Below are 23,473 nucleotides of genomic sequence, written 5' to 3'. Positions count from 1 at the left end.
GAAGTAAGAAGTAAGAAGTAAGAAGTAAGAAGTAAGAAGTAAGAAGTAAGAAGTAAGAAGTAAGAAGTAAGAAGTAAGAAGTAAGAAGTAAGAAGTAAGAAGTAAGAAGTAAGAAGTAAGAAGTAAGAAGTAAGAAGTAAGAAGTAAGAAGTAAGAAGTAAGAAGTAAGAAGTAAGAAATAAGAAATAAGAAGTATGTTGGCACCGCCGTTGGACAACACCGCTAAACGCACCGTGCCGACTCCGGCCGCTGCGCCGCCTGTCAACCTGACGTTGTCAGCCGACTGCGGAAGTACGATTGACAAGAAGACCGCGTCGTCACATTAACTCACATTTTGCAGTTTACGAAGCGAAAAACAGTTATTCTAGTTTGCAAGAAGATTAAAATTGGATTTCTTCACATTTTTGAGCAGGGGCTAAATATATCGATTTGTTTGGTTTCGGATACGTGAGTTAAAAGGGGCGCAAAACTGTATTTTGAAGCTAATTGTTTATTCTAACACGCAGGTTGAATTAAAAAGCAGGTGGAAAATTGTATTGTTCGATCAACCCAGTATCGAAGAAAACTAATTGATGTAAGTTGGTAGATTATATGGATTAGATTCGATGAATTATTTCTCTCTAAATAAACTTACAGTTTTGAGCTGTACGTACACACGCAGCTGCAAGAAGTTTTCATTTGGTGATCGGAACAATTCTCAAAAATCAATTACGATGAGCGCACCCGGAAAACATAACCTCACCGGTTACGAGTGTGCTCTGTGCGAAGAACCCCCCAACGAGGAAAGCCAGATGGTATTCTGCGAGAAATGCCAGGGTTTTTTCCATCTCCAATGCGCCGGGGTCACCGAAGCCAACAAGGACCTGTCATTCACTTGCAAGAAGTGCACTGGCCTGGGTGATGCGGTCGACCAAACCGGCGACGAAGATGACGGAGCAACCGTCGTGGAAGACTCCAAGAAAGTGGACGAAACCCTGCCAGGCAAGCCCAACCCATCGGTCATCAATAAGCCGGATGGGTCAACAGAGCAGGAGGACGCGGAGCTGCAGCATCGGCTCGAAATGCAGCAACTCCAGGAAGCTTTTCAAAATCAACTCCGTCGAGAGCAGGAAAAGCGATTGATGATTCTTCGTCTCGAGCGGCAGATGCTGGAGCAAAAGGCGGCGCTGGATGCCGATTTGAACCAGCGGAGAAATGAACTCTACGTGGAATTCAGACACGTAGTCAACGGGTCGCAAGAAGAAGAAGGTGCTGTAGGCGGAGAAATTGTGCCTTTCAACGACTATCGTGGAGCGTTCCCGAAGTATTCTACCCCTATCAAACATCCCGACGTGAAAACTGGCAAGTCAGCAGAGAACTCGTTTTCCAGACCGCCGGGGCCGAATCCACAGAATCAATTCCAGTGGCCAGCACCACCGCTACCGGCGCCGTCTCCGCGGCTGACTCCGAACCCAGCGGCGGCTCAGAACCCAGCGCCGGCCCCGAATCCAGTGCCGGTTCCAAATCCAGCGCCGGCTCCGAATCCAGCGCCGGCCCCGAATCCAGCGCCGGCTCCGAACCCAGCGCCGGCCCCGAATCCAGCACCGGTTCCAAATCCAGCGCCAGCTCCGAATCCAGCGCCGGCCCCGAATCCAGCGCCGGCTCCGAACCCAGCGCCGGTTCCAAATCCAGCACCGGCCCCGAATCCAGCTCCGGCTCCGAACCCAGCGCCGGCCCCGAATCCAGCGCCGGTTCCAAATCCAGCGCCGGCTCCGAATCCAGCGCCGGCCCCGAATCCAGCGCCGGCCCCGAATCCAGCGCCGGCTCCGAACCCAGCGCCGGCCCCGAATCCAGCTCCGGCCCCGAACCCAGCGCCGGCCCCGAATCCAGCGCCGGTTCCAAATCCAGCACCGGATTTCTACGACGTGCCCGAACTGACTAGAGCGCAGATAGCTGCACGAAAAGGACCATTTGCGAACCTACCAGTGTTCACGGGGCGGCCAGAGGACTGGCCCATGTTTATCAGCAGCTTTAACAACGGCAATCGAGCTTGTAACTGGACCAACCTCGAGAATCTCGGTAGACTTCAGACAAGCATCCAAGGACGAGCGCTGGAACGAGTGCAGACCAGTCTGCTGTACCCGGAATCTGTCCCGAGGGTAATCGAGACGCTCAGACTGCTCTATGGCAGGCCGGAACAACTACTCCACTGCCTCATGCAAAAGGCTCGGAAGGCGGAGTCCCCACGAGCAGATCGCCTCTCCACTTTCATTAATTTTGGCGTAGTCGTGCAACAACTGTGCGACCATCTGGTGGCCTCGGGACTGGTGGATCACCTAGTTAACCCAATGCTCATCGCGGAACTGGTGGAAAAGTTACCCGATCCAACCAAGGTTGAGTGGGTTCGGTACAAGCGTCAGTTCGCTGCGGTGAACTTAAGCACGTTTGCAGACTTTCTCTCGGAAAGAGTGTCCGAAGCGACGGAGGCCACAGCCTACTTCGAACCGCAGGAGGAGCGACGCCCAAACCGAGACCGCCATGAAAAGAAGCTGAAAGGTAGAGACGAGGGATTCTTAAACACACACCTAGATGCCGAGCAGCTGTCGAAGCAGAGCAGGGGTGATGATTATGGAGGTCGCAGACCATGCCGCGCGTGCAATCGAACCGATCACCGCATTCGGTTCTGCGATGATTTCCTTAAGCTGGCTTGGGAAGCTCGAATGAATATTGCCGAGGAGTGGAATTTATGTCTGCTGTGTCTCAATGAACACGGGCAAACGCGTTGCCGATTCAAAGGGCACTGCAATGTTGGAAGTTGCAAAGAACGTCACCACCCCCTGCTACATCCTTCGGGTCCGGCGGCACCGCTTTCGACGGACTGTCACGTGCACAGTTCGGAGCAACACCCCGTGATCTTTCGTGTGGTCCCGATCAAGATCTACCACGATGGTCGCTCGTTTGATGTCGTCGCCTTTCTTGACGAAGGTTCGTCTTTCTCTTTGATGGACAGCAGCGTTGCGGATCAAATGAAGCTAAAAGGAACCAGGAAGCCGATACTCGTCAAGTGGACAGCTGGTATGAGTCGGATGGAACGAGATTCAAGGTCGGTGGATGTGACGGTTTCCGCGGCGGATTCTCAAAACCGATTTCTGCTGCGCAACGTGCACACGGTACAACACCTGCAGCTTCCAGAGCAAAAGGTGCAGTATTCGGAAGTGGCAGCTCGCTTCAAACATCTGCGTGGTCTCCCCCTGGCCGACTTCGCAAATGGTTCACCGCAGATTCTGATCGGCCTCAAGCATCTACACGTGTACGCTCCACTCGAGTCGCGCATTGGCAATCCTGGAGAGCCAATAGCTGTTCGGACTCAACTCGGTTGGACAATCTACGGCCCTCAAGCTGGCGACGATGTAGTGTCTGGGTATACCGGCCATCACGCTGCCGGTAGTCTGTCGGACCATGACCTACAAGAACTACTTCGAAGACATTTCACCTTAGAAGACTCCGGACTGGCCATCGCTGTGCTTCCCGAATCAACAGAGGACGGCAGAGCGCGAGAACTGTTGGAGAAGACTACAATCCGAGTCGGCGATCGCTTCCAAACGGGGCTCCTTTGGCGCAACGACAACCCGCAGCTACCGGACAGTTTTCCGATGGCGCTAAAGCGCATGCAAGCGCTGGAACGGAAGTTGGCGAAGGATCCGGCTTTGCAGAAGAACGTGGATGATCAAATCGTCGAATACCAGCGGAAAGGCTACGCCCACGTCGCTACACCCAACGAGCTGAACCAAGCTGAGCCGGGCAAGATCTGGTACCTACCCTTGAACGTCGTTAAGCACCCAAAAAAGCCGGAAAAGGTCCGACTTGTCTGGGACGCCGCAGCGTCCGTCCGAGGGAAGTCACTGAACACAGAGTTGCTCAAAGGACCAGACCTTTTGACAAGTCTGCCTACCGTGTTGAGTCGATTTCGAGAACGCCCCATCGCTTTCGGTGGCGATATTGCCGAAATGTACCATCAGCTGCAAATTCAACCGAGTGACAAATCTGCACAAAGGTTCCTGTACCGGCCCAATGGATCTAACCAGCCGGTGATTTTCGTGATGGATGTCGCCACTTTCGGTGCGGCATGCTCACCCTGCTCCACCCAGTACATCAAAAACAGGAATGCGGAAGAGTACTCCGAGCAGTATCCGGACGCGGTCCAAGCAATCGTTGGTTACGTCGATGATTATTTGGACTCGACGTTCACCGTTGGAGAGGCTATCAAGCGTGCTAGCGAAGTAGCGTTCATCCACTCCAAAGCTGGGTTTCAGCTACGCAAGTGGGTGTCAAACAGCACTGAGTTCCTGCAGCATTTTGGAGTTCAAGTTGAAAGCCAGCTGGTAACCGTCGGCGGCGACAAGAGCAGCGGTATGCAGCGAGTCCTGGGCATGTCCTGGAACACGATCGACGACGTTTTCGTGTTTGTCACGAACCTTCGCGATGATCTTCAGCCGTACCTAACTGAGGGAAAATTGCCGACCAAGCGGATCCTGTTGAGTATCGTCATGAGCTTCTTCGATCCCCTCGGCTTGTGGGCGCTATTTACCATTTTCGGCAAAATCATCATCCAGGACCTGTGGAGAAATGGGTGCCCGTGGGATCAAGTCTTGGACGAGACCTCGGCAGCAAAGTGGTACAAATGGATTGCGCTTCTACCTCGTGTGCAAGCCATGACCGTCCCTCGCTGCTACTTCCTCGGAGTTAAACTGTCGGACTACGTAAACCTTGAACTCCACGTGTTCACTGACGCAAGCGAGGAGGCCTACGGGGCCGTCGCGTATTTTCGAATTTGGGTGTACGGAAAGCCGAGAGTGTCGCTGGTGACCGGAAAAGCGAAGGTAGCCCCGCTACAGTACATGTCTATTCCTCGCCTCGAACTTCAAGCCGGAACACTAGGGGCTCGGATGGCGGCGGCGATTAAGGCGAATCACACCCTCCCCATTAAGCGAACCGTTATGCACACCGATTCCGCGACGCTGCTGTCGTGGATCCGGTCAGACCACAAGAAGTACAAACAGTTTGTAGCCCACCGAATCGGAGAAATCCTCAGCCACACCGATGTGGACGACTGGCAGTTCGTAGCGACCAAGTTCAACATCGCTGATGTGCTGACCAAATGGGGAAAACACGGACCACCACTGGACGGCGACAGCGAATGGCTTGGTCCGGAAGAGCTGTTCATACCAGAAGAAGACCTGATCCTGCGGGAGCTGCCGGCGCCCAACGTCCGAGAAGAACTGCGAGCTTTCCACCTCTTTCACGAGATCGAATTCGCCTCGTGCCTCATCGACCCTACTCACTTCTCACGATGGAAGGTCATGGTAAGAACCGTCGCCTGCGTGTTTCGGTTCATCACCAATCTGCGCCGGAAGCAGAAAAAGCAGCCAATTCAGACACTACAAGCCACATTCAACCTGGAACGGTCCGTGATGCGGACCGAATCGCTGGTGAAAGTCCCTCTTACCCGCGACGAATATCAACGAGCAGAGAACCACCTGTGGCAAGCTGCACAACAAGAAGGTTTTCCGGACGAGAAGAAGATTCTGCTTAAGAACCGGGAACTGGAACAACAGAAGTGGCACTCCATCGAACGTTCCAGCCCACTACACCGGTTGGCACCTTTCCTGGACGAGTATGGAGTCATCCGGATGGAAGGACGTTCGGCCCACGCCGAATTCTTACCCTTTGAACAGCGGTTCCCCATCGTGCTGCCGAAAGGACATGTCATCACCAATAAGCTTCTTGATCTCTACCACCAGAAGTTCGGCCATGCAAATCGAGAGACGGTGGTAAACGAACTGCGCCAACGGTTCTACGTCCAGAACATCAGAGCTGCAGTCCTGAAGGTGATGCAGACCTGCACGTGGTGCAACAACAACAAGTGTCAACCAGCAGTTCCCAGGATGGCCCCTCTTCCGGTGCAGCGCCTCACACCCCAATTGCGTCCATTCAGCTACGTAGGTATCGATTATTTCGGTCCCGTAATCGTCACCATCGGCAGACGCGCCGAAAAGAGGTGGATATGTCTGTTTACGTGCCTTGTAACTCGAGCAATCCATATGGAAGTCGCCCACAGCTTGAGCAGCGCGTCGTGTATGATGGCGATCAGGCGTTTCATCTGCCGGAGAGGTGCACCACTGGAGATCTTCTCCGATAATGGCACTAACTTTCAAGCCGCCAGTAAGGAACTGGTCCAGAAGGTCAAGTGCATCGAACTGGAATGTGCGGACATTTTCACAGACGCGAGGACTCGCTGGAACTTCAATCCTCCGGCGGCGCCGCACTTTGGTGGAGTTTGGGAGCGGCTAGTACGATCGGCGAAGGACGCACTCAAGGCTCTACACGATGGAAAGAAGCAGACGGACGAGATTCTTCACACCGTGCTGGCTGAAGCTGAGGACATGGTGAACTCACGGCCCCTCACCTATATCCCGCAAGAATCTGCTGAAGACGAAGCAATAACGCCCAACCACTTCATCCGCGGTCTTCCTGCTGGGGAGCGAGAGGAAGCCAACGTTCCGGCGAGCTCAGCAGAAGCACTGCGCGACAACTATAAGCGGTCTCAACAGCTCGCGGATATGTTGTGGCAGAGATGGCTGAAAGAGTACGTGCCCACCGTCAACCAGCGGACCAAATGGTGTGCAGAACAAAAACCGATCGAAGAAGGAGAGCTGGTTTACTTGGTCGACGGAAACAACCGCAGAACCTGGATTCGGGGTATCGTCGAGAAGGTCATCCGAGGAGTCGACGGGAGAGTACGTCAAGCAATGGTGAGAACTTCGAAAGGCGTTTATCGGCGTCCCATCGCAAAGCTAGCGATACTGGAGTGTAGGAGTAAATCTGACCAGAACCCTGGTCCTGGACCAGAGTTACGGGAGGGGGAGTTGTTGGCACCGCCGTTGGACAACACCGCTAAACGCACCGTGCCGACTCCGGCCGCTGCGCCGCCTGTCAACCTGACGTTGTCAGCCGACTGCGGAAGTACGATTGACAAGAAGACCGCGTCGTCACATTAACTCACATTTTGCAGTTTACGAAGCGAAAAACAGTTATTCTAGTTTGCAAGAAGATTAAAATTGGATTTCTTCACATTTTTGAGCAGGGGCTAAATATATCGATTTGTTTGGTTTCGGATACGTGAGTTAAAAGGGGCGCAAAACTGTATTTTGAAGCTAATTGTTTATTCTAACACGCAGGTTGAATTAAAAAGCAGGTGGAAAATTGTATTGTTCGATCAACCCAGTATCGAAGAAAACTAATTGATGTAAGTTGGTAGATTATATGGATTAGATTCGATGAATTATTTCTCTCTAAATAAACTTACAGTTTTGAGCTGTACGTACACACGCAGCTGCAAGAAGTTTTCATTTGGTGATCGGAACAAAGTAAGAAGTAAGAAATAAGAAATAAGAAATAAGAAATAAGAAATAAGAAATAAGAAATAAGAAATAAGAAATAAGAAATAAGAAATAAGAAATAAGAAATAAGAAATAAGAAATAAGAAATAAGAAATAAGAAATAAGAAATAAGAAGTAAGAAGTAAGAAGTAAGAAGTAAGAAGTAAGAAGTAAGAAGTAAGAAGTAAGAAGTAAGAAGTAAGAAGTAAGAAGTAAGAAGTAAGAAGTAAGAAGTAAGAAGTAAGAAGTAAGAAGTAAGAAGTAAGAAGTAAGAAGTAAGAAGTAAGAAGTAAGAAGTAAGAAGTAAGAAGTAAGAAGTAAGAAGTAAGAAGTAAGAAGTAAGAAGTAAGAAGTAAGAAGTAAGAAGTAAGAAGTAAGAAGTAAGAAGTAAGAAGTAAGAAGTAAGAAGTAAGAAGTAAGAAGTAAGAAGTAAGAAGTAAGAAGTAAGAAGTAAGAAGTAAGAAGTAAGAAGTAAGAAGTAAGAAGTAAGAAGTAAGAAGTAAGAAGTAAGAAGTAAGAAGTAAGAAGTAAGAAGTAAGTAGACATTGAAATTTCAGTTATAGGGGAATTATGCCCTTTCTCAGCCTATTTCTATTATCAGCCTATCAGTACTTTGATCATGAATTACAGCTTTCATAAAGTGTATTTGACTGTTCCAAAGTAATAAATAGCTCAAATAAAAGTGAGCAAGCAACTCTTCATTGTTGATACACCTGAAAATATTGATTTAATAGCGGAAAACGGCAAAAGTGATGAGAATTGGTCGAACGGCTTAGAGTGATTAAAATGGGTATATTTCACTTAGTTTCAAAATATTGACAGATAATGGTTCCAAATGATTGTAACGCCAGCGGATTACAATTACTATTCGGAAACTTTTACTGTCCAAACTGAAGCAAATGCGATTTTTCACAGCAAGTCAAAATTAGATTTATTCAGCACATATTTCATCTGCATGCCACATCAATTGCCAGAATTTTTCTGGTTGCATGCACGGCTCACTCCCAATCATTTGGAACCCAGAAGACCACACATATCCGTGCCTTCGAAAAGAGCCTGGTTCAAATGGACTGGTATAAATTAAAATTTTGACACCTGTGCGTTTCCCCTTTTTTGTCATCACGTTTCGAGAGGACCATCCACACGACCAGGCCTCGATTTCCGCTGGAGAGCAATAATTCTCCCGGGGTGTCACGACTAAATTAGTTTAATTTGCCGAAAATGATGAACAACGCATGCCGTCAGGCCAGTTTTTCACACTTTACAAAAGGTAAATCAAGTTGATTGAGCGTAACACGCGATTTTTACGGAAACATTTTACGAATTGTGCGTGCGGGTAGCATTACTTTGAAGAGCACGTTCTGAGGTGAGTCAGAATTGCTCACTTTTGAAAAAATAGCAAGTGCACATTTGTGGTCAGTGACCATGCTCAAGTGGAAAAAGCTCACGCTCAAGCAGCACATGATCCAATACCACAACATTAATGACGTTGTCCTATCGAACAGGAAATCAATTTATCTTGGCTGGTTTTATTGTCGAGAAATCGTCCTTCAGTAGGTACATGAAACCGGCAAAAGCTTCGGTGACTGTGAAATAATCAGGAAATTAATATTCAATCTTGAGGGAAGACAAACGATTCCGAACGATGTCATATCTCGGATGCATGTAGACCTCTGGCGAAAGCAGAAAATCGATCAGACCGTATCTTCAATTTGGCCGTAAGAATTTCTCAATTTCCGGTTTCCTGTTAATTGAGGAGCTAATCTTGGCTTTGGAGTTACATTAAGATTCGATGGGGTATGAAAATAAGTCAGTGATTTTCTTGACATTTTTTGGTACAAATACAAATTATTTTTAATTTTTGCTTACTCATTAGTTTGATCCATTTAAAATGTTAAGCATTTAGGGATTAAACAGATTTTGTTCGGATAAAAAAACCGACGAGCAAACGGCACAGTCCACTCAGCAAAGTTTATCTAATTTACTCATTCAGGATTTGCACCCAAAGCTCAGCCGTAGCTAGTGCTTTCAACGTGTCAACAACCTTCGACCGTTGACTAATACCCGACCGCCACCGCGGGTTTGCCGAGAACACACGCCGGGGATTATCCTTCATCGGTCAGCCGGTGTACCTGTATGAACGCCTACTCGCTTAACCCCGCGCCAACCCGGGCCGGATAGGTCAGGTCAGGGACCATGTTCGGGTAGGTCCACGCACCCTTGCGAGCGCTCGGGCCATAAATTTTCGATTCCAATCCGTCCACGTGGGCGCTGGTGTCCCTTTGGCCCAAGGCGGTTGATCATGTGAGTACTATTAGCGTGATTAAAGATTTATTGCTTGGTCCATATATTTTAAAGGACCCCCGTTGAACGGCAATTGGTCCGACGAGGAGCATGAAGCTGTACCCTCGTTTGAAGTGACACCGTCGCAAACCGATATAAACATGCAAATGGAATAATAGAGACACAAAATCGTACAAATGTGTGTGGCCAGATAAATATTTTATGGATAACGTTTTTATTCCATGATGTATGAGGGTCATTACAAAACAAAAACCTACGACTTCGGCATTTTTAAAATGTAATAATCACAGCCGAAAAGCAGATACTGTTCAACTGCGCCACATCTTTTCGTTGAATTTAATTTTCTGATTGCAGAGAGATCACGTATTCCACGCTGTGCTTTTTGCACTCACGATTCATTGGAAACATTCGACGAGCATGCTGGCATGTGCTTTTGGTTGATTGAAAACTTTTCCCTGTTGATCAATCGCACAGTAGGCGGAGAAAAGCAACTCACGACATAATTTTGACAGGTATGATTTTCATAAAGTATTCGCCTCCTTTTCTCTCCCACATAAAAAACTGGGGACAATGTATAGCTGTCAAACTAGGCCAAACTGTTAAAGTCACTCACAAAATGAACTTTGAGCGACTTGAGTTCATTTCTAACGTCACGATTTTTTCCTCTATGGTCAGATTTGTTTTAAATAACTAAATCAAACTGATTTTATTTGTGTCATCGTTGTAGGAAAAGTTATTATAAGTTATTCTTAAAAATGATTTAATTTTAAATTTGAGTGGGAAAAGAGTCGCGCGATTGAAAAGTTTTTTTTTGTCAGCTTCGTTTCGGGCGCCTTTTTTCACGCTGGCATTTAGGATAGATCATCATAGCGAGACTTCGCGGTTACTCTGCAACGTGTTTTTCGGAGCCATTTATTTGATATTTTATTTTTCATAAGTCCTTCTTTTATCATCGTTGATCGAAAGACACGCTGCCGGTTTATTTCGTTTAAGTTATTGTTTTAATTTTATTGCAATCTTTTCGTTTATATTCCTTGATCGTAATAATTTATTCCAACTGGCAGTTTTAGTATTTACTCATCAAACTATCGATTTTATGAAGAGTAGAGCGTCTTTTATTTACTATTTTTGAAATTTGCTCGCGTTATCTAAATAGTGCAAACAATAAAAATATACTGATAAGTCCAGCCCATAGCAGTAATGCTCGGTTGGCACGCGTTCGATTAAAAAACTTTTTAATTAATCAATTATTTATCTTTCCGCAGCCGGCTGTCTAAGATTTAAAATTTCCAACCGATAAACAAAATGCTCATGGTCACATCACTGCCAGTCGTGAATCCTGACCTCATACCCATCTACTAACCCCCTCAAAACTAATGTGATACTTTGTCGGAGAAGCAGTTGATTGGGCGGTCTCTATCACTCAAGTATCGGACTAACATTCCCATCCACTTCCCCGTGACTCTACCACTGGTCGTGGCCGGCGCCGGTATTGATCAGCATGATAGGGGGCCTTTGAGAAGTTGCGAAGCGAGGAAAGATAGCTCCCACTTATCTTCCACGGCACGTGGATGTAACTTCTGGAGGTCCTGGTCAATTACGGAGTAGCAACTGCGGGTGGGCACCTGTGCTTATGCTTATGCTTATGCTTAAAATGATTTAATTTTAAATTTGACAAAAATTTAACAATCGGACTAGATTTATTGAACATAATCACGAAATAAAAACCGCTGAAAAAACTCAAAATGGGCAAGATTTAATTATTATTTTTTTCGGAAAATATCTGGCAAATCATTTGGAATCATTGTACGTATAATTCCAATGCGTCTTATTTCAAGATGCTTTCAACAGTAATGAAAAATATTGTTTTTGTAACTTTTACATTTATATTAACATTTATATTAATTTTGTAACTGTTTCTAATTCTTGATACAGTCCTTGTTAAGAATATCTATGAGTCAACAAATTGAACACTTTCACAATTCTAAAATAAATAGTATAGAGCAATTCCAGCTCAAATCAGGAATTTTTCGGGTACTTTTGTACCCGACCCTTTCCGATTTCAATGAAACTTTGTAGACATGTTATCCTAGGCCTATATAAGCCATTTTTGTGTATATGGAGCCAATAGTACTCGAAAATAACATTTGAGAAGGGCCTAAGGTATTTAAATATTTTTGTATTTTGTAATTTAAAAATTACTGTATCTCGAAGTCGTTACGTCGTATCAAAAAGTGGTCAAAGACAAACTTGTAGGAAATTGGACGGGCTTTCTGAAAAAAATACACTGAAACAAAAATACACGCCACATCTATAAGATTTTTTGATTTTTAAGTCTAAAACTTAAATTTAAAGGTGATGTCACGATTTTTTTTCGTTCAAAATTTTTGAGGAAATAGCCTAAAAAGTTACCAAAAGACTGACGAAAAATGCAGGATGGTATGTCTCTCCTAAAAAAATACAAAAATCATTTACTAAAACTGTTTTTTTGAAAAGTGGTCTAAACGTCAAAATTTTTGAAAACCGGTAGTGGGAATCGATTTTCCAGACAATTTTACATAAAAGTCTCCATATTGACCATTGTCCTAAGTCCAATCCTTGGGAAGATACAGCGGTTTTAAAAATAAAAATGTTGAAAAAACGGGTTTTTTGGTGGTTTTTGACAATTTCTATATGACAGACTTGGTTTTTAAGTCTCGAAAATATTTTTACCGGAAAGCTCGTCCAATTTCCCATAAGATTGTCTGTGACAGCTTTTCAATTGGATGTATGGGCTTACAGATATAAGCTTAATTACAATGCTAATAACTGAAAATATAATATTTTTTTCAGTCTGGTAGAAACCAGGATAGTAAATTTGCTTACGTAAATATAAAAACGATATAAATCAAAAAGCTGTCAAAGGCAATCTTATGGGAAATTGGACGAGCTTTCCGGTAAAAATATTTTCGAGACTGAAAAACCAAGTCTGTCATATAGTAATTGTAAAAAAACACCAAAAAACCCGTTTTTTCAACATTTTTATTTTTAAAACCGCTGTATCTTCCCAAGGATTGGACTTAGGACAATGGTCAATATGGAGACTTTTATGTAAAATTGTCTGGAAAATCGATTCCCACTACCGGTTTTCAAAAATTTTGACGTTTAGACAACTTTTCAAAAAAACAGTTTTAGTAAATGATTTTTGTATTTTTTTAGGAGAGACATACCATCCTGCATTTTTCGTCAGTCTTTTGGTAACTTTTTAGACTATTTCCTCAAAAATTTTGAACGAAAAAAAATCGTGACATCACCTTTAAATTTAAGTTTTAGACTTAAAAATCAAAAAATCTTATAGATGTGGCGTGTATTTTTGTTTCAGTGTATTTTTTTCAGAAAGCCCGTCCAATTTCCTACAAGTTTGTCTTTGACCACTTTTTGATACGACGTAACGGCTTCGAGATACAGTAATTTTTAAATTACAAAATACAAAAATATTTAAATACCTTACGCCCTTCTCAAATGTTATTTTCGAGTACTATTGGCTCCATATACACAAAAATGGCTTATATAGGCCTAGGATAACATGTCTACAAAGTGTTGTGGCCTGAACCACAACACGCCCTTTTCCCATATTTACCATCTCTGTTTGGCGATATAAGACAATAAAAACTTATGTACGTCAACAGGTAAACGCAATGCCTAAATCTAGGAGGTAAAATGAAGTAAAGTCGATAGGTAGTCAATTATAATACTAGGGAGGTAGTTGATCTACCGACATGAAAATACTTAATAAAGATGAGCTCGTCCTTGGACGAGCAGAGTTGAAGTGCAATTGACAAATGTTGACATTGTTTTAAATAAAAGAAAGTCCGAGATAATAAATATTTAACAATTTGGTGTCAGAAGTAAAAAAATGTAGCTGAAGTGTAGTGATTTTCATAAGGATCAACGGCCAGGAACCCTGCAGTAAACACGGACACGATTGGTAACGTATAATAAAACATTAAAAAAAAACATTAACAAACATGGAAAATTTGTTGAAATTTGAACACATCGAACTATTTGACGGTTCGGTGCAAAAATTAAAATCCTTTATTGAAATTGTAGATCTTTTTCACGAAATCTACAAAACAAAAAATGTAAATGAGAAACATTTTCTTACAGTGATTAAATACTGTAAACTTTCGGAAAATGTACAATATGAATTAAAAAACGAAAAATTTGATACTTGGGACCAACTTAAATCTTTTTTGCAAGATAGATTTAAACCAAGTTTAAAATTGATGTTGGAATTATTAGACGAAATGAATGCATCATCAATCAAGCAAAATGAAACCTTAACTGATTTCATTGCTAGACTTAATTATATTCTGACAAAAATAAAAAAACAATTGTGGCTCCGAATTCGAATTATTCCATCAGCATGCCATGGGTAAAGCTGTATGGAAAATAAAAGATTTGTTGTCCATCGACACAATTATTATTTTAGGCCAAGCGTCTACTTTAGACGAAATCAAAATTATTTTGGAAAAATTAAATTTAGGTGACAAAAAAATGTATGATAAATTTCTACCATTAATTGACAGAGCAGGAAATTTAGAACAATCTACAGCTCAAAACAACGGAGTCCAATATTTTAAATTCAAAAACTATTTTCAACCATGTTTAAATTCTGGGAAAAAAGGTCCCCAAAACTTCAATCCCAGGTATAAGGGTAACAATTTTAATCCATTGCACAATAAAAATAATGATGCAAAACAAGAAAATGTTTATAGAATCCGACAACAAAATAACATGAATTACTTTCACGGTAAAAATAATTGGAAATATTTTGTTCCTAAAAGGGAAAACATTCATTATAAAGAAACAAAAATTAACCCTAATTATAAGGGTAAAACTTTCGTTCCATTTTTTAAAAACAAAAGACCTTATTTTATAAACAATTACGATAACAACAATAATAATAATATGACAAATGGCAATTTTCAAAATAACAACTCTCGCAACAATGGTTATAATAACACAAATAATTGCCACAACTATAACACAAAATATAATCATTACTGGCAAAACAGTATGCCAAAAAATAAAAATTATTTAGAGAAAAACAATTCAAATAATGAAATCTCGTATATTCAAGCTGAAAATTTCAACAATCCAAATATCAGTGAAAACCTTTGTGACAATACTGAAAATCCAATTCTACATAAAAATCAAAAAACAGCAGAATATGAAAATCATGGGGAAATCAAAAATAATTCAAAAATTTTCGAGCTTAACGAAAAACATAATGAGCAAATTAAAATTATAAAAAATGAAGATAAAAAACAATGTCAAAAACTAGATTACCAACAAAACAAATTTAAAAATTATTTCATTGAAAACGAGAAAAATATTTTCTTAAATAAAAATGATCACTTCTATCAACAATTTATAGAATACTTAGATGATCTAAGTAATCAGTATTCTTACTGATAAACAAAAAAAAAACACACACACACAATCATGATAGACATATCTTAACCATCAATTATGTTGATATCTGGCCAATATCAATTATCAATGAATGTTAAAGATTTACTCTACCTTGATCGTAAGAATAAAATATTTAAAATCATGTATATTTTTCCGGAGAATACATCTGATTTAAATATAAGTTCAGCAAAAGTATAACAAAAACTCTATCTAACAAAAATCTAAGAAAAGCATTCAGCGTACACAAAAATGAACCAAAGCAAATATTTTTGCTAAATACAAAATCATTTTCAAAACAAATTATTCGTAAAAAATAAAAATAAATGGTTCAGAACATATAACAGATTGAACAAAGAAATATGCAATGCAAAAAGCGAAAAGTAAATCAATTCATTATATATATTATACAAATATTACAAATAATTCAAAATATAGCAAAATAGTTTCCTAAGTTAAAATCATAGTATGTCGAAAAAAAAACAGGCGAGATATCAAAGATATCGAAATCAACCTTTTAACACTTCAAATTTAATCAATCGATATTGTAGATATAATTTAAGTTTGATTGATTTAATTTGGTTTGTAAAAATCACTTTCATATATTAATTTTAAAACATAAATTGACAACCATCATATTTTGAATAAATTTCCAGTAAAAACACTGCAAAATGATGTAATGTGTTAATCAAATATTCACACAAAATTGATTCATATTTTCCACTTTCAAATAAGACACAAGAAATAATCTTATAATTATATTATAATAATGAAAGTGAAAAAGTATTCAAACTAACAATATACATTGAAATCTGTTCAAATAGGTTTATTAATTGATCGATTAAAAAAAATAAAGTTTTTCTTTTAAAAATTTAAAATCAGCTGTCATGAAGCAAACATCTTAACAGAAATGTTCATTTCATTTAGTATAATAACTAGTTTGTTTGAAGTATTTTAATTTAACAATTTCTCTTATTTTACTTATTTTACTGTAAGTTAGTTCATAACAAAATAAGGAGATTACAAATTGTGACTTTATACTCAATAAACATGACTTGAATGATAGTATTAAAAAAGGAAAAACAAACAATTTCGTAGATACTTATGAATATACAGATCCCTTAAAAATAACGTTACCATAAATGTATAAAATGAGAATGATCAGTTGTTATCCATGAAAATATAAACATTATAGATGTATCAACTGAATTACAAAAAAAAAAGTTCAAAACAATTCAACATACAATATAATTATAAATACACTAAAAACACACATATAAACACACAAACAAACATCTCGATTATCATTAAAAATAGTTTTGAAATTTTATAAAATACATTTGTAGTTAAGTAAAATAAATACAAAGTAAATAAGTAAAATCTGCATAAGAAAAAACTTATTTTTGTAGGGGGAAGTGTTTCACCATCTTCATTTTCATCTAATCGTCGTCGAGATCGTGGTCGTCATCAAAAGATTCACGAAAACGAAACCGTTAACAATCGAAACGGTTCCAAAACAACAACATCAAGACATCTTCAGCACCATCATCACAAAGTTTATTCACACATTTTCAACGCCTACAGTCATCCTGCAAATTTTACATTTCAATTATATTCTACTGCAATCTTTCATTGTAATCACTGTATTAGCCTAATTTTCGCGTCTTTCAATTGTTAAACATAATCTTTGCTGTTTAAAAAACATATTAAATTAAAAGCAAAACTAATTATAGCTTAGTAAACAAAAATATGAAACGAATTCATTCAAAATAAGTAAACATAAAAATATCATTTGTTAGCCATACGATTTACTATTTTTATTGTATCCCACTAATCCCGAGTAAACCGCGGGTAATCGGTTCCATCAACTAACATTAGTTTAAGTAAATTTTGTAAACAATTTGTACCAAACAAAACAATAACGTATTCCAGAAACATTCAAAAACATCAGGAAATATTCAAAACAATCAGGAAAACATTAGGATAACTTATGAAACAACTGACAACAATCTTCATCAAACGAAACCTCTACAAATTTAGACAACATTTCTACAAATGTCATATAATTATGGTTTAAAAGTTTTGTATTAGTAAATGACAAGAAAAAAAAGATCATTCAGATAATTAGAAACCTTTTCCGAGGGGGATAGTGATGTTGTGGCCTGAACCACAACACGCCCTTTTCCCATATTTACCATCTCTGTTTGGCGATATAAGACAATAAAAACTTATGTACGTCAACAGGTAAACGCAATGCCTAAATCTAGGAGGTAAAATGAAGTAAAGTCGATAGGTAGTCAATTATAATACTAGGGAGGTAGTTGATCTACCGACATGAAAATACTTAATAAAGATGAGCTCGTCCTTGGACGAGCAGAGTTGAAGTGCAATTGACAAATGTTTACATTGTTTTAAATAAAAGAAAGTCCGAGATAATAAATATTTAACAAAAGTTTCATTGAAATCGGAGAGGGTCGGGTACAAAAGTATCAGAAAAATTCCTGATTTGAGCTGGAATTGCTCTATACTTTAAAATAAACGATCATTTTTAAATACATTTAATGATTGTTTCAAAATTATTTTATAGTTGTTTGTACAACAAGTAGCAAAAAGAAGATTTGTTCAGCACGAGTTGTTCATTTTTCTAACGAGGTTCACCGAGTTGGATGAATACGACGAGTGCTGAAACATTAAGTTATGCAACAAGTTCCATACAACATTTTTTGCAATTCGGAAAACACCCTTTGAATGGAATTATAAGTCAAATGTTCATGTATTTAGTCAATCTACCGTTTGAATCCAAACAATGTTTAAAAGTATTACTTTTCAAAACATGTGCTGAAAAGTTCAAATTATCAGCGTCCATTTTAGCATGAGCATGAGCATGAGCATGAGCATGGTTGACTGCCAATGAGCTGCTACTCCGTTATTGACAGATCAGCTGAAGATAAACAATGAATCAAAAATGATCAGTGGGAGCCAACCATCCGTTCACTGTTTAACCTCTGAAGATTCCTACTTTATTAATCAATACCGGCGCCCTCCCAAGAAGCCTGCAGTTCAACGAAAGGGAGGAATGTTAGTCCGATAGTTGAAGTTGCAGGCTCATCCAGCACACAGTTTTTCGCTATATACTTGTTGATACCGCTTGAGACCGTTGAATCCACAGCATCTCCTTCAAGGATCACGTGATTAATATTTTTTGGGTTAGTAGGATAAGGTATTGGCTTTTCGATGCCTCCCGAGCTACGACGCTATGGGAAGGATTTTCATAACAGACCCGTCGGCGAGCCTTCCGAGCAACGATGCTATGGGAAGGTCTTTCTGGTTAGCACACAGAATCACTCACACACAGTTATTTTGCTCCACTATTAACTCGACGATCCAAATTGTCAGTACGTCTTTCGATCATTACATAGAAATGGCTTTTTTACCGCAAACAAATAAAACCTTATTCGAAAAATTTAAATACAATCCACCCGACGCCGTGCCTTCCGATCAACGATGATATAGGAAGGGCTTCGAAAATCACAAAACAATAAATTAAGACACACACAATTCACGACAAAAGGCACAAAAAAATCACTTTTCACTCCGAATATTTTTTGCACCACCTTTACAAATTATGTACTCACCCCATACGAACAGCGACACAAAAGCACACAAAAAAATTAACCTGAATAATCACGACTTCGCGCACAAATCTCAAATTATCAGCATCCATTTCAGTGCCGAAAAGTAGAACTTTGTTTGTTTTGAAGAGTGTTTCTATTCGATTTTGTGATTTTTGATAGAGAAAAGTAGGTTGTTTGTTTCGTCGTTCGAGAATGACAGGAAAAGGAACTTGTTTCACGGTGAACTGCAAAAAAAAAATTGTATCTTTTCCAGTAATAGAAAATTTTATGAAAGCATTGAATTGTGAATTTTTCAAATGTTCCTTCCAATGTACCTGATAGAGTTTTTGCCATTATTACAAAATAAATATATCGGATTTGCTTTAAAAAAAAGATCTTCTCAAAATGTTATAGAAATCTGTACTCGGGCTACACTAGAGTGCTCCAAATCCGGGCTTTCTCGAGGCAAATCGAGGAAATCGAAGATTGCCCCAACACTAGGCTTAATTCCATATTTGAGCTCATTCTGATCACGGGAACCCCTTCCTCTAATCGCTTGAAGTTTGTATGGGAAAAATCGTCAAAATGTATGGAGAAAAGTAACTGTTTCAGTTTTCTACCAGTGGAGGGTGCAATAATCGTCCAATCTTTATCAATTCTCAGATGGAGAACCTTCATTGAATTTTGAACAACTTTTCCAAAGACACTATATTTTTAGGATTTTTGCAAAAAAGTTATAAGTTTCCGAAAAGGACGTTTTAACGTAGATGGCTCTAAGGGGCTACCTAGAAACAATTATTTTTAAATGCACGTGCATGCGCGCTTGCCTGCCTGCCTGCCTGGCAGTGCGCTTATTATGTTGCCCCTTTGAGCTGGCTGCGCAAAAACGGTGATTTTCAATGCTTACAACTTTTCAGCAAAAAAATCCTTAAAATATTGCGCCTTCCATAGGTAGAAAACTGAAACAGTTGCTTTTCTCCATACATTTTGATGATTTTTCCCATACAAACTTCAAGCGATTAGAGGGAAGGGTCCTCGTCGTCAGAATGAGCTCAAATTTGGAATTTAGCCTGGTGTTGGGTCAGTCTTTTATATAAGGGTGTAGCCTCGACCACCCTAGGCTACATACATTCTAGGACAAACAAAAATCAAAGCTCAACGTTTTTCTCAACGCTTTCACCACAACAATGCAAAAATCCGATCACTTTAGAAATATTTCAAAACCAAATGTCGTCTGTTAAAATGTATCTCTTGAACCTAAAAAATAGTTGAATGGAAAAATAAATACGCACATCAGGGATAAAATCAATTCCCGAAACCGTGAATTGTGTGCATGAATTTAAGAAGCACGCAGTAATATATTCACGTTTATAGTGCAATAGCACCTGACTCATGAAAAAATTACTTCGTGGTTCTTAAATCAATGAACACAATTCAGGATTTTGGGAATGGTTTTTTTTTGTGGCCCTCGGTACCAAAAAGAAATTTCAAATATTCGGTACATATTTGATGTATTGTGAATTGAACTACATTATAAAAATTATTGTAGAATAAACACAAATATTAGTTCATAATAGTGATACATTTCAGATGACTCCGACTCCGACTCAAACTATAATGGTTTAAGATATTTCTGACTCCGACTCAAGCTCTTCAAATATCGACAATTTTGAATCCGACTCAGGCTATTTGAGTTGATATCTGATAGCCTTAAAACAGTTGTTCCCCAAATCGGCGACTACACAGAAAAAAAGTTGGTTGTTGAAAAATTTGAAAATTTTATTTGTTGAAAATTACTACTTTTATGAAAAATGTTACCAAAAAATATGTAAAAATGTGAACCTGATGAAATTTTACCAGAAACTGTTGGAAATTCACAAATGAATATTTTTTGTTTTAATCAAAAACTATACTTAGGTCAATCAACGCAAACTCTCACAGCAGTTGCCCCAATCTTCTCCAAGTTGCTTGAAACTTTGTCCTAATGGATAATTTTGGTCCCTGATTTTGGAACATTCGACAAATGGGGTGTTTTTTTTAAAAATTACAGCCTTAATTGGTGATTATTTGGAAATTTGTGCTCAAAGGAACTATTTTTGCCTTCCTCACTGATGTAAGGCTATAATCGTGCTCTGATAATGAACTTTTTATTAAAAGCTCCTAGTCTAATTCGAATTCCCGGACGCTTCGAAACCCGGACACACTTCATCTTGTTTTATCAATTAATTGAATATAAGTTCGCATAATAATTGTCAAAACTGTGGTATTTGATGAATTCTAACATCAACTTTTATTTCAAATAATCTTTGCGCTGTAGTCAATGTATTCAAATTTAATAAAATAAAAATATGAGATAACCAAAAACTGTGAAACATTTAACTGAAATATTTCGTAGATGTCTGAAGCACCAGGAAGGCAAAGGAGAATTTATGGTTCTCATTTCATTAAATTGTAGCATTTTTTACATGAAATATCGATTGTTTTTATGTTAACAGCTTATTTAAGGCCTAAAGAATGTCATACATTAAAATTTCAGTCCAAATTTGTGCGATTCATAAGTAAAAATGAGTGTCTGGAATTCGAAGCAAAAGTGTCCGGTTATCGAATCAGCTTTTATCAGTGTCCGGGATTCGAAGCACAACAAGTCATTTTAATTTCAAAATTCTGATGAAAAATGGTTAAAAAAGACATAGTTTGCATCATTTTCTTAAAATTGACTGTTTATACTACATCATGCTGAAATTTCTACAATTCCAACTTATTACATACATGATTTTTTGCCAGCTATAACAAAAATGGTATGCTTCCAAGTCTCCGGATTTCGAATGATGACGTTATTGGCATTTAAAGCCAGCAAATAATGCTTCAAAATATTAAATCAGCACTTTTCCCTTGAGAAATATTCCGCCAGCACAGTGATGCCGAATTAATGCCTACCCGGGCAGACGGTAATAACAAAATTCATGCCATTTCAATAACAAATACTGTTAAAATAACAGAAAATGTTATGGAATCTTCTTGAAAAATCCATTTTTGAATAAGAGTTTAATAACAGTTTATGTTATCATAACAAAATTTGTTATTGGTCTGATATTGGTTGAAAACCAAAACAACTTGTAAATAACATTTATTGTTATGGAAGAATAACTCCAACTGTTATTGGGATGATCGGATTAGTTGTTAAAATAACAAAAAATAATAACAAAGATTTGTTCGAAGAATCACTAAAAATGTTATTGGTCTGTTATTACAATAACAATCCAATAACAAAAAAATCATAACGACGAATAACAAATCTTGTTATAAATAACATAAAATGTTATTGGCCAAGTATTTTCAAATATCGAAAAAAGTTATTCCGCAGTTATTTCCGTCTGCTCGGGTAACCAAAAACTTCAACAAAAATAAACTGCTTTATTGACGTCAAGGCTGTTTTTTTTTTTTCTCTTGTTGCGTGTCATGTGTGAGTGTGACGCTTTGATGTTATTCTAGCAAATTTTCTCGTCGATCTCCAGGATGCGCGCCAGCCAACTGATGTAACCTGTAAAAAGTGTTTGGTTTGATAGTTTTAATCGATGTAGTTGATGCATCGAACATTAATCAAGACCTTCTTTCTGCTGTTTGAAGTTTCTGGTTCGTGAATCCATTCCGTTGGACGGAAAATATATATGTTTATAAGCCCTCTTCAGCGCCAGTCTCGCCCAAATTTCTTAAACTTGGACAAACATGAAGAATCAATAAACTTGTGTAAACGGACTTTCATCAAACGATGAAATGCCAATTTATTTGTTTTTATGTCCTTACCTTTCCCGTTGTGCTTCGTGGAAAGCTTAAGTGCTTCCCCGAGAGCACGCTGAAGAAATGAAAGCTCGATCCCGCTTCACCTCCTCGGAACAGATAAATTCGGATCGATTTTTCACGGCCAACTTCGTGGCCTTCCCCCTCCCAAGAAAAGCCAAACCATACCAAACCAACCGAAGCCCCCCCTCCAGAAACGTACAGCGAAATCCCGAATAATACGTTATATAAATAAGCTCCGGACTGATTTCGCATACACATCCATCTTGCTGAGTGAGTGAGACAGAGACATAGCGAGTACAGAGGGACTTAGCGCAAACTTTTTCAATTTCCACGCTGCCAGCACTCGGCCACAAAAGGGGAGGTATGATGGTGTGTTGGGGGTGGTGGATTTGGAAAAAGGCAAAAGCTCCATGAAAAATTAACTCTGCGCTGGGGGAAGCCGGGCATCGTTTCCGATCGTTATTGATGCTGTTGATGTGAGGAGCTTTTGGTTGCTGTTGTTGTTGTTCCGTTGAGTGAAAATTCTAGGAAAATAGTGTCGATTGCACGATTGAGATGCAAAGCCGTTTACTGGCTTTGCCCCCCCAAAATGGCACTTTTCAATAAAGTTTAAATTGAACTGGGAAGAAGTTGTCGGCAATCACTCCTAGTGTCAATTTCGGGAAGAAGAATGATCGTGACTTGGTATTGTACCTGGAGATTTTGGGATGATTGGGTCAGTATGTGTGTTTAAATCTGGAATTTTAGAAGTGTTATTTTAGGAATAGGTTTGAACGAAAGACTGAATTTAGCTAGGAGTTACAGTCATACTGTAGGCTTAATCATACTAAATAAACGAGCTAAACCCAGTCTCTTTACACTGTTAAACTGAACAACAATATG

General features: G+C 39.6%; 1 protein-coding gene across 1 annotated transcript; it reads left to right on the top strand.

Annotated features, from left to right (window-relative positions):
- Window positions 1-204: 204 nt before the first annotated feature.
- LOC120426610 (uncharacterized) lies at window positions 205-7,404 on the top strand. The gene is made up of 5 exons (XM_039591404.2): window positions 205-447; window positions 507-574; window positions 637-7,158; window positions 7,218-7,285; window positions 7,348-7,404. Exon 3 carries the CDS (start codon window positions 714-716, stop codon window positions 7,035-7,037), a length of 6,324 nt encoding a protein of 2,107 aa, XP_039447338.2. The 5' UTR covers window positions 205-447; window positions 507-574; window positions 637-713; the 3' UTR covers window positions 7,038-7,158; window positions 7,218-7,285; window positions 7,348-7,404.
- Window positions 7,405-23,473: the final 16,069 nt, after the last annotated feature.

The sequence above is a fragment of the Culex pipiens genome, chromosome 3, assembly GCF_016801865.2.
Source record: "Culex pipiens pallens isolate TS chromosome 3, TS_CPP_V2, whole genome shotgun sequence".
NCBI classification, from domain to species: Eukaryota; Metazoa; Arthropoda; class Insecta; order Diptera; family Culicidae; genus Culex; species Culex pipiens.
Note: the sequence above shows the minus strand (reverse complement) of the source record. Positions and strands in the feature narration are given on the sequence as shown.